At 36.8% G+C, this 13541-nt stretch overlaps 1 protein-coding gene across 2 annotated transcripts in view; it reads left to right on the top strand.

Annotated features, from left to right (window-relative positions):
* The first annotated feature begins 2161 nt into the window (after positions 1-2161).
* The window catches only part of CC1H1orf141 (chromosome C1 C1orf141 homolog), a 42935-nt gene continuing 31555 nt past the window's right edge, over positions 2162-13541 (top strand). Inside the window, exons 1-3 of one of the 2 annotated variants that reach the window (XM_045035991.1) lie at positions 2162-3075; positions 8006-8097; positions 11376-11557. In XM_045035991.1, coding sequence (XP_044891926.1) covers positions 8023-8097; positions 11376-11557 — 257 coding nt within the window. In that variant the 5' untranslated portion in view covers positions 2162-3075; positions 8006-8022. The remainder of the gene's footprint in view (positions 3076-8005; positions 8098-11375; positions 11558-13541) is intronic. The other variant, XM_011284942.4, reaches the window with a different exon arrangement.

Genomic DNA, 13541 nt, shown 5'->3' with positions numbered 1-13541 from the left:
TTACCAGGGCTGCCATAACAAAATGCCACAGGGGCGCCTGGGTGGCTCAGTCATTAAGTGTCTGACTTTGGCTCAGGTCATAATCTTGCAGTTCCTGAGTTTGAGCCCTGCATCAGGCTCTGTGCTCAGAGCCTGGACCTGCTTTGGATTCTGTATCTTCTCTCTCTGTCCCTCCCCCACTTGTGCATATGCGCTCTCTCTCTCTCTCTCTCTCTCTCTCTCTCTCTCTCTCTCTCTCTCTCAAAAATAAATAACCATTTAAAAAGTTTTTAAAATGTCACAGACTGGGAGGCTTAACCAACAGAAATTTATTTCTCATAGCTCTGGAGGCTGGAAGGTCAAGATCAAGGTGCCTACAGGGTTCGTTTCTTCTTGGGGCTCTTTCTTTGGCTTGGGAATGGCTGCCTTGATGTGTCCTCACATGGACTTTCCTCTGTACATGATGTCTGTGTCCTTATCTCTTTTTCTTACATGACACAAGTCAAATGGATTAAGTCCCAGTCTAATGACCCCATTTTTGCTTAGTTACCTCTTAAAATAAAGGCCCTGTTTCCAAAAACAGCCACATTCTGAGGTACTGGGAGATAGTGCTTCCACCTAGGAATTTTGGTGAGACATAATTCAGCCCATAATGTGGGCTATTTATTGATATTTTAGACTTAAAGAAAAGGATTTCCTGGTGTCCATACTTGGAATATGAGGTGGAGAAATTCAGACTGTTATTTCATTATTAAGTAAAATGTAATATTGAACAGAGAGTGCTTACTATGTGCTCAATACAGTGTTTAGTGAATGTGTAAGATAAAAGTGTAAGACAGAGGCCTTGTTTTCAAGGAGTAAATGTTTGAACTGATGAAACCAGATAATGGAAGTAAATTTTAATTTAAGCCTCCATTTTCTAGATAATTACTCAGTCCTGTCTTTGGTTGATGAGTTGGAGCCTCTTTTGGTTTTCTTGAGCTCTTCCTTTAATAGGAGACATTTGGAACTTGATGATGAAGACTGCTTAGCAGAGCCTATTATGTTGGTAGTTATTAAATTGGGGTTTTTTGTGTGTTTTCTTTTTGAATTTTTTTTAGTCCCAAAGGTGCTGTTAAAAATGAAGTAGTGCTCTTCAAAGTAACTTTTTAGTTTGATGTCATTATTCTTAGTGTGACTCAGCCTCTGATGTGCTTATAACATTGGCCCTACAACCTTGAAATTGTTCATTATGCAGCCAAGTCTTCACAGTGAGATCCATGGGAGATTTACTGCAGGAGTGACTGGGAATTTCGTTCTGCCCTAGTTGGCAAGTTCTCTGTTTCATTGTGTTTTTTTGCAAAAACTGTCATTATTGAGCCAGTAATTAAGAACATAAATCCAAGTTTCCTTTGAAAATAATTTTACTGAATTTAGATTTGACAAGAGCCACATTTTATAACCATTTGCTCAACTTTGTGTTTCATCCTGCAGTAAATCATCCCGAATCAACATCATCTATTACAGATAAACTGGGATTACTCCCCATAAAATGATATTGTCAGAGACATCTCCAAATTAAATTGGAGTTTTCAGATCTCAGTTAGGTGTAAAATTCTTTGCCTGGTGCTGAGATTCAGAAGTGGGTAAGCATTGTTTTAGATGAGTTTCAATACGTTGCGGAAGTGATCTGTCAAAGAGTGAATTTCTGTAGCGCAGTGTACCAAATTCTGTGGTGAAAGACAAAGTACTTATAGGAGCACATGTGAGGAAGAGACTATCACCAAGACAAGGCATGTGAGGATATCAAGGAAAGTTTCACCAAAGAGGTAGCTTTCATACTAGGATCTGATAAAGAATAGTCTTTTGACTGGAAGACATGAGGAGAGAACATTGCCAGGGAAAGGAAACGCATGAGGAAAAAACACGCTTGGGGAAAAGGCAGGATGTGTCCAGGGAATAGGAGTTGTAGAGTTTGGCAGAAGATCGGATGTGGTGGGAGATTAATTCCAAAGGTTGCTTGAGCCAAAGCCTGGACTGCCTTTTTTTGAAACATCTCATATGTCATCTAAAAAGAGCTTGCATGCTATTCTGCAGGTAATGGGGAGCTAGTTAAGGTTTGTGGAGCTGGACTTGGTCAACAATTCAGTATCATCAAAAATACAGTTCTTATGGAACTGTGAAAAATCAGTACTTGAGGGATGAAGAGGAAGATTGGGGCAGAAAAATTAGGGGCTGTATAGTGCAGTAATCACCTGGAAGGAAGAGTGAAATCTGAAGGCCTGGGGAAGACAATGACAGTGAAATAAAAGCAAGAATCAGAAAAGTCTTGTCCAGTTGGGATCAATGTTGCCTCATGGTTCATAAAATCTTGTGAGAGACTACTGACCTGTTCTACCCCCAAGATTCTGTGAGTTAGGCTTCTGTGACCACATAAGATCCCTACATTCCAGAAGAGAGCATTTCCTCACAAGTGTAAGTACATATGAGAACACTTCAGATGTCTCTGTATATATTTAAGAAGTGAGATCATCTCTCCCAACCCAGTTAATGTGTTGGTTGAAAGGGGGATGATTAGATCTATTTCCTTGAGTACAAACTAATTTTGCATTTTTGATGAGTCTCTAGTATGGAGACATAGTAATGTTTATCAGGGTTTTTCCCTAAATACTTACCATATTTTTAAGGCTTACACTTGTGCTTTACAGGAAAGTGAGCTTTAGTTTCTTCTCACTAAACTCAGAATAAGAATTTAATATAAAATTGAAAACAAAACTATGAAAAAATTAGAGAAAGAAAGGAAACAAGATAAGCATATGATACAATACAGAAGATACTGAATTGCTGGATTGAAACAGAAGATACAGAATTGCCAGATTAAAATAGAAGATACTGAATTGCTGAATAAAGTCTTGTTGTTTACCAAGACCCAAGGGGTTAGTGTAGGTAAAATTAAAGAAGTATACTGTGGAAGAAGCAAGCAGGCAATTAGACATATGGAGACCATTGGTGATTGCATGATGGCAGGTATGGCAGAAAAAAAATGAAATGGTATGGAGATGGAGAATATGGATTTTGCAGGATTTATAAGTATCTCACACATCTTATCCCTAATAGGTAAGTGCCTCATTACTTGTATCTGCTTATTTTATTTACCAAACACTTATATGTCACTTATATTCATTCAATTGGACATTGTAACAGTCCCATGAAGTAGGTATTTGCATTACTTCCATTTTACCAATTGGGCGACACAGAGGAGTTAAGCAATTAACCTACAGTCACACAGCTTATAAGTAGCAGAGCCAAGGATTCAAACCCAGGCAGTCTGACTCCAGAGTTTATGTTCTTAACCAAAATACTATGCTGTGTTTCTAAGCTTGAAGGTGGGAGAAAAAGTAATATTTTTTAATGCTATGGCTTGATCTGGAAGAACCTCAACAAGATTTGGACAATTATTTATGCAAACTCATAAATGTAAATGCTAGCTAAAACTGTCATAACATTTATAGTTGTCCATTTCCATTATGGCTGATGGCTGATTCATTCAGATTTTTAGGCAATAGGGATACAAAGATGAATTAGACATGGTTCCTGCTTTCAAGAAACACATAGCCTAGAGGAGGAATAAAATAAGGATATCAAATGGTTTAATAGAGAGTGATAAGTACTTGGATAGCAGTATATATAGGATATGATGTGAGCACAGACATTGGACATTTAAATCAGTGTACCAGAGAAGGCTTCCCTGCAGAGGTGTTATTTGTTTGGGTCTTGAAGGATGAATAGAACTTAGAAATATAGGAAATGGAAGAACAACATGGTAGATAGAGGAAACAGCAAGAGCCAAGCAAGAAGCAAAAGAGGATACAACACATTGGAGGCATTGTTCATTAGGTGCCATAGTCCATTAGGACTGGGGTATCAAGTATACATTTGGAAGGAGCAGATGGGGTTAAAGACTTAGAGGCCAAACTATGATTCACACATGATATATCAAGGAGCTTGACCCTTTGTCCTGAAAGCAGTAGGGATAGATTGAAGCTTTCATCAGGGAGAGGTGTGTGTGTATGTGTGTGTGTGTGTGTGTGTGTGTGTGTGTGTGTGTGTGTGTTTTCTTGAGAAAATAAGTCAGACAAATGTGAAGGATAGAATGGAGGATAGAATGGATCAAATGTATAGACATATTTTGAAAACTATGGTAATAATCCAGGCATCAAATGATGGAACCCTAAACCGAGGCAGTAGCAATGTGAATGGATAAGAGAAGAAAAACTGAGAGGATACGTAGGATGTAGGATATACAAGATAAAGTGATTGTGTATGTTTAGGGAGGGGATAAGAAGGAGTTTTCCAGAAGAGTGGTGACCAAATCCTGTTTTGGGGAATAGCTGCATTAGAATGGCTTTAAAAAACAGATTCCGCACCTTCAGCTCCATAAATTCTGACTTAGCAGGACTGGGGTAACAACTGGAAATCTGGATTCCTTGGAAGTTTCTGAATTCATTTGTCAATGAGAAGGATTGAGAACCATTACAATGCCTAAGTTTATGGGCTGGGTGCCTAAGAGATAACTAATGTGATAATAAAGGTTGGAAGAGACTTTTGACTGAAGAAGAGGAAAGGTGTGGACAAGTTTGCTTTTAGATTAATTTGGGTTACCTGTAGGAAATCTGGGTTGAGCTAGGAACATAGGTTTGGAACTCGAAAGAGAGATTTTCATGTGAAAGTAGATGGTGGTAGATGAAGCCAGGAGTTTGGGTGGTCATCCTGAAGAAAATATGGAATAATGAAAAAGATGGCCTGAGCCCTTAGAAACATTAGTATTTAAGGAGTGATCTGAGGAAGAAGGAATCTTCAGAGAGAGTAAGAAGATGTGACTATTGTCATAGAAACCAAGGGAGGGCAGAATTTCCATAGAAAGGAGTGGCTAACATTAACAAGAGTTGTAGACATTCAAATAAGGTAAATAGGAGCAGAAAAGTGCCCACTTATTTATAAGATGGTGACCCTGGTGACCAGAGCAGATATAGTATAGAAGGAAGCCAAATGATGGTAAATTAAGAAGGAAAAGAGATGTAAGTATACATGAGTATTTTAAGAAATTTGTCACTAAGGGAAGGTGAGAGAGAATAACAGCTAGTAGGATTAGGAGAAGAATTTTTTTTTTTTTAAACCAGAAGAGGTGTGAGCATGCTAAGGAGAAGCAACTGGTAAAGAAAAGAGAATGACAGATACTAGAGAGAGGCTACACCAATGGAAATAATTCTTTTAGGACAGAGGTAATAGAGTCTAGAGTACACTGGGAGGGGTTAACTTTGAAAAGGAGAGACAACAATTCCATTAAAATTAAAATACAAGTGAGATAGGAATGGACGCAGATAAGATTTTGGCATGAGAGAGAGAAGTTGAAGTTCTACTTGATGGTCTCTGTTTTCTTAGTGATACAGGAGAGCCCATCTGCCTTGCCCAGGAAGGTAATATCTATCAGGTCCAACTTCCTCAGTAAATTTGATGGAGTACCTAGCACCATATCTCTCTTGTAATACAGTTAGGTAGCCAAATGAAGAAATGAACAAATAAATGCATGCCATCAAATGATAATATATACTCACAGAAATAGAATTCATGAAGTAGAATATGTGCCCATAGAAAAAGAAGTATGAAGTATGAAGCCAATATTCTGGAAATGAAATGAAAGTGCAAATGATTGAATCAAGAAAGGACTGAAACTCAGAAGGTCATATCAAGGAACATATGATGCAGAATTTAGTATTAAAGGATTAGTTTTTAGTTTATGCAAAGCAGTTAGGATACACTGTCATATTAGACCTGCCTGATACAGCTAAGCCCTTGGTACCCTTGGTATAATGATGAAAGTAAGCAAGTTAGTCTAAAGTGTTTCCTCACCTCCACCTTTTCCCAGGGCGATTTAGTCATTAGAAACCCCTGGCACACTGCCAAAGACTTATGAAAACATTTGAAAACTGAAAAAAAAGTATAGGCTTCAAAATATGAAAAAACTACAAAACTGAAATTAATAACATTCTGTCAACTTCATTAACTTCAAATTTAGTATTCATAAAACTGTCATTGACCCTTAAAAATAATTTGTTAATTAGATTTTCTCACTTCAAAACAAAAAAAAACTTATAGTTGGCTAAGCGTCCAATTTCAGCGCAGGTCATGATCTCACGGTTTGTCAGTTCGAGCCCCGCATTGGGCTCTGTGCTGACAGCTCAGAGCCTGGAGCCCGCTTCAGATTCTGTGTCTCCCTCTCTCTCTGTCCCTCCCCTACTCATGCTCTACCTCTCTCTCTCTCTCTCTCAAAAATAATTAAACATTAAAAATACCTCATGATATGCACAGTGATTTGCCAGGAATCATATCATAGCTAAATAATTGACTAGCAAAATAATTTTAAATAAACAACATAATTCCTTCAAATTACAGCTGTGTGTGTGTGTGTGTATGTGTGTGTGTGTGTAAAATGTGATGATATGGTGCATCCTAAAATGTCTGTTGTGATGTTGAAGATGTGTGGAAAGTGAGAGGTGTAGGACATCTTACTCTTTAAAAATACCTGCTTTCTGTTCCCTCTCACAAGGAAGCCGTGTGTCTCAGTTGTCCCTTGTGTCATTTATACCTTCCCCAAATTGGGAAACCCATTCACTTCAGTATGCTGGTTCCTACAGTTAGGAAAGCCTTTCTTTCCCTGATTGAGAAATAGAAATCTTTTGTCTCCAATAAAAGAAATTTTGGAGAGAAATATGGGAGCCTTCTCCACCCCACCTTGAACTCATATTATGCGTAAGAAAAACACAGAAACTAAAATTCCTTTAGTTGCTTTTAGGATATATGAGAGGATTCGTTCCTGGATCACAAAAGACAACACATAGCATCCAGATAATCTAAAATGTCTGCCAAAATCTGTCCCTTACTCTTCAATAGGAGACCCAGAAAGTCCGAGGTACTCATAATTGTGCTAACACCCTTGCCTGCACATCCCGTCTCCAACTTGCAACCTCAAGTTATGATGTTTGTAACAAGGCAAACAATCTGCCTTGCAGCCCCATGGCTCAGAAGAGTCCAAGAGTAGAAAAGATAGTTAAGAGAAATCAAGTACTAAATAATGTGAGCTTTTGGCATAGAATCCTTAATCCTTGGCTTTTCATGTATTATTGTCTTTGTGTCTTTGTGAGATATTGATTGAATAATATGCAATATGGGAGAAATAGCATAGACATTTTTGAGCCAGAAAGAACTTTAGTGTTGACATTGATGTGCCTTAGAAATATTGATGAATTCAGTACTTCCTATGAACCATACAACTTCTACATTTAAATGCCACTGGAACCCATTCAATTCACTGAGCAAAAATATAGTGGGAGCTTTGGGTTAATACTCTGATTCTTGCCTCTACTCAGCTCCTCCTAGTTATTTGTGTTGCATTGGAAAGGTATTTTGTGTCCTGATGTCTAACATTCAGGTCCCCAAGCCTAATATGGACTGCCTGACCCCAGATGTAATTTTCAGCAATATTAATTGACTAGAGAATATTTATTATTATGGCAGTAGGACCCAACCAGCTTGACAGCTGCTCCTTCTGTGTGACTGATCGCCTTCTAAGTGCTGTATTAACAGTCTTGGATCATTGACCAATTTAATTTGAATGCAATTAATTATACAAATGTGAGCTCTTCACATTTACTTTCATTAAAATTATATCACAACAAAAAGAAAATAGATATAAATCAAGCCACATGTCCTTGCTTCAAGTATGAGTCAATTCTGGTTCAATTTCCCTTTATCATACATTTAAAAATTCCTAAGGTTCACACACATCTGGGAGTTCTGATCATGTGACCTTTTTGTCTAAAAAACCTGGGTACCCCTACAGTTCCATGACCTATTCCATGATCTCTACAGTTCTCTTTTGTACCCCAAACAGAAATGTAAATGTGGATCTCTTATGCCTAAATATTCAATTATATGTTTAAATTTTAATTGTTTTGGAGATTTTTTCTTTTTTCTCCTTTTTAAATAGGAATTTACTGACTGAAAATGGCAGAAAAAATCTTAGAGAAGTTAGATATTCTGGATGAGCAGGCAAAGATGCTCTTGGCCAGAAGAGCAAAGGTTTGTAAATAAAAGCTAAAATAAAATTTAATCATTAAAATGTTATTTCAAATGTGAATGATTATCTTTATTTTTTAGTTAATGATGCAGTAGTATGGAGTTGTAAACTAATTTGTAAAAAGCAAATCATTATATTCAAAAAGTCATCTAGGTAAGTGTATACTATAAGGAATTAATTAGATATACAAGGTAACTTCTGGATAGCTGCCACATTATATTAGGATATAATGTATCTAAGGTGATTAAGATAAAAAATCAAATAAGCAGTCAAATAGTAAATGTGACTACTCCTATAGTTCTCATTAATATGTTAAACATATAAAAAGTTATTTAATTGGTTTATTAAAAGGAAGAAAATATTTGGTATAGTTACCAAATTAAAAGTAAAGGTCATAAAAATTAAATAACATGAGACTTTTATAAAATTCAATATAAAATGTTAATAAAGAATATAATTTTCAAAAACTAGATTTTTAGCACATATGAGGAATTTAATTTGGTTACACAAAGACTTGCAAAATAATTTAACAATGTGGATAAATGAGGCATGAAGAGCATAGAGTCTCAGAAATCAAGGAAGACAGCACAAAAAGGAACTCTGAAGTGACTGAACATATTTGTGAACCTGAAAATGAAAACGTTAATGCTTGAATAATAACCTTTCTCTTTTTTTCATAACTGTCTCCTTTTATTAAAAAAAAAAGAGAAATATTGGGAAAACCAATAAATTCTTTCTGTCATTGCTACCCAAATTTTGAAATAGCAAACCAGGAGTAACTTACTAATGCAACCATATTAGACTTAAGCACCCCAAAGTTCACTCCTTTTTAATTTTCTTGTTTAAAATGAAATGTATTTTAGAAAATATAATCAGAGATAAATCTTTGTAATTTGTCCTGAAATTCCCTTTTATATGAATTTTAAGTTATGATTAGTAATAATAATTCTTACCTTTTTTACTAGGGTCTTCTTTTGTGTAAACCATTTCCATAAATATTCTCATTTTGTGTTACTATGTCTAGTTCATGTGTTACTAATAGAGGATTTTCTGGAAATTCTTTTTAAGTATATACAATCAAATTTAAATTTTTTCTTATTTTTAATTTTATTTATTTATTATTTTTATTTGAGAGAGAGAGAGAGAGAGCATGAGCGGGGGTGGGGGCAGAGGGAGAGAGAGAGAGAGAGAGAGAGAGAGAGAGAGAGAGAGAGAATCTTAGGCAGGCTGCTTGCTGAGCATGGAGCCTAATGTGGGCTCAATCCCATGACCCTAGGAGCAGTTTTACATATATACATATTTATATATATAAATTATGCTTAAAGGAAATTACATAAAGAAAAATTGTCTTTGGCCTCCTCAACTGCTTCCTTGAGGCAAACAAAATTTAGCAATTTGGGTTTATCCGTCCACATCTTCTTTTGTGCTGTTACAAAGATATACAAATATTATCTATGTATGCATAAACCCATTTATCTTTACATATACTCACAATATAAATATACAGGTACACATACACATACATACACCTACATACATTTACGAAGGTGAATTGTCTCTATTTTCTTTTTTAACGACCAAAAAATGAGATGAAAATATATAAATCACTTTGGTAATTGCTTCTTTATTTTTTTAACTTTTATATTTTGAAATTAATATCAAGTCATAGGAAGTTGCAGAAGTACTACAGAGTCCCATGTCCCTTTCACCCAGTTGCCCCCAGTAGTGACATCTTATATGGGTAGTGTACAATATCAGAACCAGTATGAATCCCAACCCATATTAACATTGGCATATTACCATTAACCAGACTACAGATTTCATTTAGTTTTCACCATTTTTAAACCTGCCTTCATTTGTGTGTATAGGTTTATCAATTTTATCCCATAAGAGATTTGTGTAATCACTACCACAATCAAGATACAGCACGTACCCATCACCATGAAAGAACTCCCTCATGTTATTTTTCTGTATTTGTATCCATATCCGCACTTCATTGCCCATCTATCCCTGGCAATGGCTAATCTGTTCTCCAATCTTTAAAATTCAGTAATTTTGAGAATGTTATATAAATGGAACCATTCAGTATGTGAAATTTTGAGATTGACTTTTCACTAAGCATAATGCCCTTGAGGCCCTTTTAAGATTTTGCATGAATCAATAGCCTTATTATTATAAATAATATATAAATTTTGTTGCTGAGTAGTATACCATTATATGAATACACAGAGTTTCAACCACTCACCCATTGAAGGACGTTTGGTTTTTTTTCAGTATTTTGCTTTTAAAAATAAAGCTGCTTTAAAAAAAAGATTAAAGAGAGCTGCTGTGAATATTTGTGTACGGGTTTTTGTGTGAGCGTAAGTTTTCATTTCTCTGGGGTAAATGCCCAAGAATGTAATTGTTGGTGCAATTTCCATCTCTTAAACACAGCAAGGTCAAGGCCACAAGGTTTGATGTGAGTTCCCCCTCACTGCTTCTCAGCCAGGAAACTACCTTCAATAAGCAAGCTGAGCCATTGTGGGATTTACCTCATTTGTTTCCCTTTTCTCAGGGATTATGGTTCCCCCTCTGCCTGTTCTCTAATGCCTGATTACAGTTGTTTTCGTATGTTTTGTCTGGGTTTCTAGTTGTTTACAGCAGGAGGGCAATTCCTGTAGCGCTTAATCCTTTCCTGGCAGAAGCAGAAGTTCCTATCCTTTGACTTGCTGTCAAATTTTTCATCACTTTATTCCTCTGGGCAATGCTGAGAGAATTTTTTGGAAAAGATTTCTGGCTCCTTAACTAACTTGTTAGCTATATCCTTTTCCCTCTTCAGTCCATCTATATAAATATTTGAACAAAGTCTTTTGATTGCTTTCTTCACTTCATTTCTGGCTTACGCAACTAGACAAATGTTGGAGTGATTCACCACGTGCATGGGGACAGCAAGAGCAGCAGGTTAGAGATCAACTTGCTCCGCTTCCAATAACTCTATGTATCAGTGTTTTCTTTGTGTAATATATAGGTCACTCTTAAATTCTGAATTTTAGAATTAGGAGGGAGCCTTCATGATCATCTAGTCCAACACCCTATCATTTCATCAATAGGAAAAGAGTAGCTCAGGTCACACAGCAATGGTATAAAAAATGTTGGTACACAGGCCCCCCAGCTTTTAATCTGTAATATTTTGCTATTAGTGACTGGCACATAAATTCTGTGTGAGTGCATAAAGTGAGACTAATTTCATCCTTTCCATGCAGGATTTTTCCTATATGAAAAGTGCTCATTTTTTTTTCAGTGTTGTACTTTGGATTTATTGCAGAAAAACAGACTTCAGAGTCAAGTAAAGAAAAAGACTTTGGTTACACCACTGACATTTGATTTTCAGTTGGAATTTGAAGAGGCTATTGCTCCATCCACATCTAAGAACGTATCCAGGAGCACAGAAGACAAGTCATTTGGTATTAAAAAACCAAAAAGGTAACCATCCTAATTACCTCAAACTTTCAGTTGGACGTTTTTTGTTTGTTTGTTTTTTTTAATTTTTTTTTAACGTTTATTTATTTTTGAGACAGAGAGAGACAGAGCATGAACAGGGGAGGGGCAGAGAGAGAGGGAGACACAGAATCGGAAGCAGGCTCCAGGCTCTGAGCCATCAGCCCAGAGCCCGATGCGGGGCTCAAACTCACGGACCGTGAGATCGTGACCTGAGCTGAAGTCAGAGGCTTAACCGACTGAGCCACCCAGGCGCCCCTCAGTTGGACGTTTTAAAGCATTACTGTAGATTTGTTTTAGATTATGTAATCTGTATTAAATGTAAGCTTTGTCAAACATAGGCATGTTTCATAGTGCTTATGAGTTACACCATACTCATTCAGCATTCTGAATAAATTAGTTTATAAAATATTTATTGTAGTTTATTATTACAGGTGTTATTAGATAGTAATTACAATTCCTGATTTTTAAAGAAAGACTTGTCTTGAATTCTATTACATTGCCCCAGATTAATGTCAGGATTTATTTCAAATTTTAGACCAATAGACTGCCAAAAGAAGTCCACCTAGAAAACCAAGTAAGGCAGTTTCTCTATGTACTTATAAGAGATAGCCTGAATATGTCATAGTTGGTCTTTCACTGGCATTGTGGACAGGCATAATGCTATATAATTTTTCTAGGCATCAGAAATGTAGAGGAGAGCCCAGACAAAAGAAATAATAAGATGTAGAATCAATAGAACTTCTATCGTACCTTGATGGTAGTGTGGACACTGTTCTTACCTCATTTATTCTGTGTAAACACTCAGTGTGTTCAGTGCAGTTTTATAGATGAGAAGCCCATCTCGGGGGTTAGATAACTTGCCCAAGGTCACACAGGTAAGTGGCTCAAACTGGATTTAAACTCTAGCGGCTCGATTTCAGACTTGTGCTCTTTATCACTCATGCAACTGGATGAATGTCGGATGGCAAGTTTATCACTACCCCATTCTGAATGTAGAATGGCTTGCAGCTTTCGGGCTTGGTTACTAAGTGCATTATGACATTTTGTACTCAGGTAGAGAATATATGATGAAACACACATTGAGGTAGAGAAGAGGATTACAGTGATAAGGTCTGAGTTTCATTTTGGATATATTAAGTTTTAGATGTCTGTGGGGCATTGAGGAGGGGGCATTCTTCTTCTAGGAAGCAACCCATTCTTGGCAGGAAGTCTTTTTTAACTGTAACAGAATGATTGCTTAAGTAACAGAGCATAAGGCAGAACGTTTCTGTCCTCATATCAACAATGATATCCTGGTTATATGGGTTATATTGGATAAACTCAGTTCCTCTGTATCTGAAGATACAGTTCCTGGTCTTGTAAGTTTTGATAATTATAATTCAGGAGGCCAGTCTCCACCAGTGCTCTTAAGCCTCACTCCTACACTGAGTTGTGATGGCAGATACACTTCACACAGCTGATTTCTGTGAACACTAATGACAGAGATGCACTGCTCTAGCCCAGTGGGTCTCAAACATGGAGGGCTCCTTAAAACACAGAGTGCTGGACTGCACCTGCAGAGTTTTTGATTTAATATTTTTGATTCAGTAGGTCTGGGTGGGGCCTGACAATTTGTACATCTAATAAGTTTCCAGGTAATGTTGGTGCTGCCGATCCAGGGACCATCCTTTGAGTCTCTGCTCTAGCTTATGTCCTGCTGATCTAGCTGCCCAACACCAACATCTGTTCATTCCAGTTTTCTTCCATAGTTTGCTGAATATATCATAGTGCCTCTCAGCCCGGTGCTGTGATCACCTAATTGGTGTAAACCTTCCCAGGTTTATTTGTAGCTGTGCTTTGCCTTCAGACTAGTAGTTTTCAACCCACGTGCACATTAGTATTACTTGGGGAGCTTTAAAATAATTGGATTCTACTTTAATTAGTTTGGAGTAGACCCCAGGCATTACTATTTTTAAGATTCCCCAAA

Source organism: Felis catus, chromosome C1 (assembly GCF_018350175.1).
Source record: "Felis catus isolate Fca126 chromosome C1, F.catus_Fca126_mat1.0, whole genome shotgun sequence".
Classification (NCBI taxonomy): Eukaryota; Metazoa; Chordata; class Mammalia; order Carnivora; family Felidae; genus Felis; species Felis catus.
Note: the sequence above shows the minus strand (reverse complement) of the source record. Positions and strands in the feature narration are given on the sequence as shown.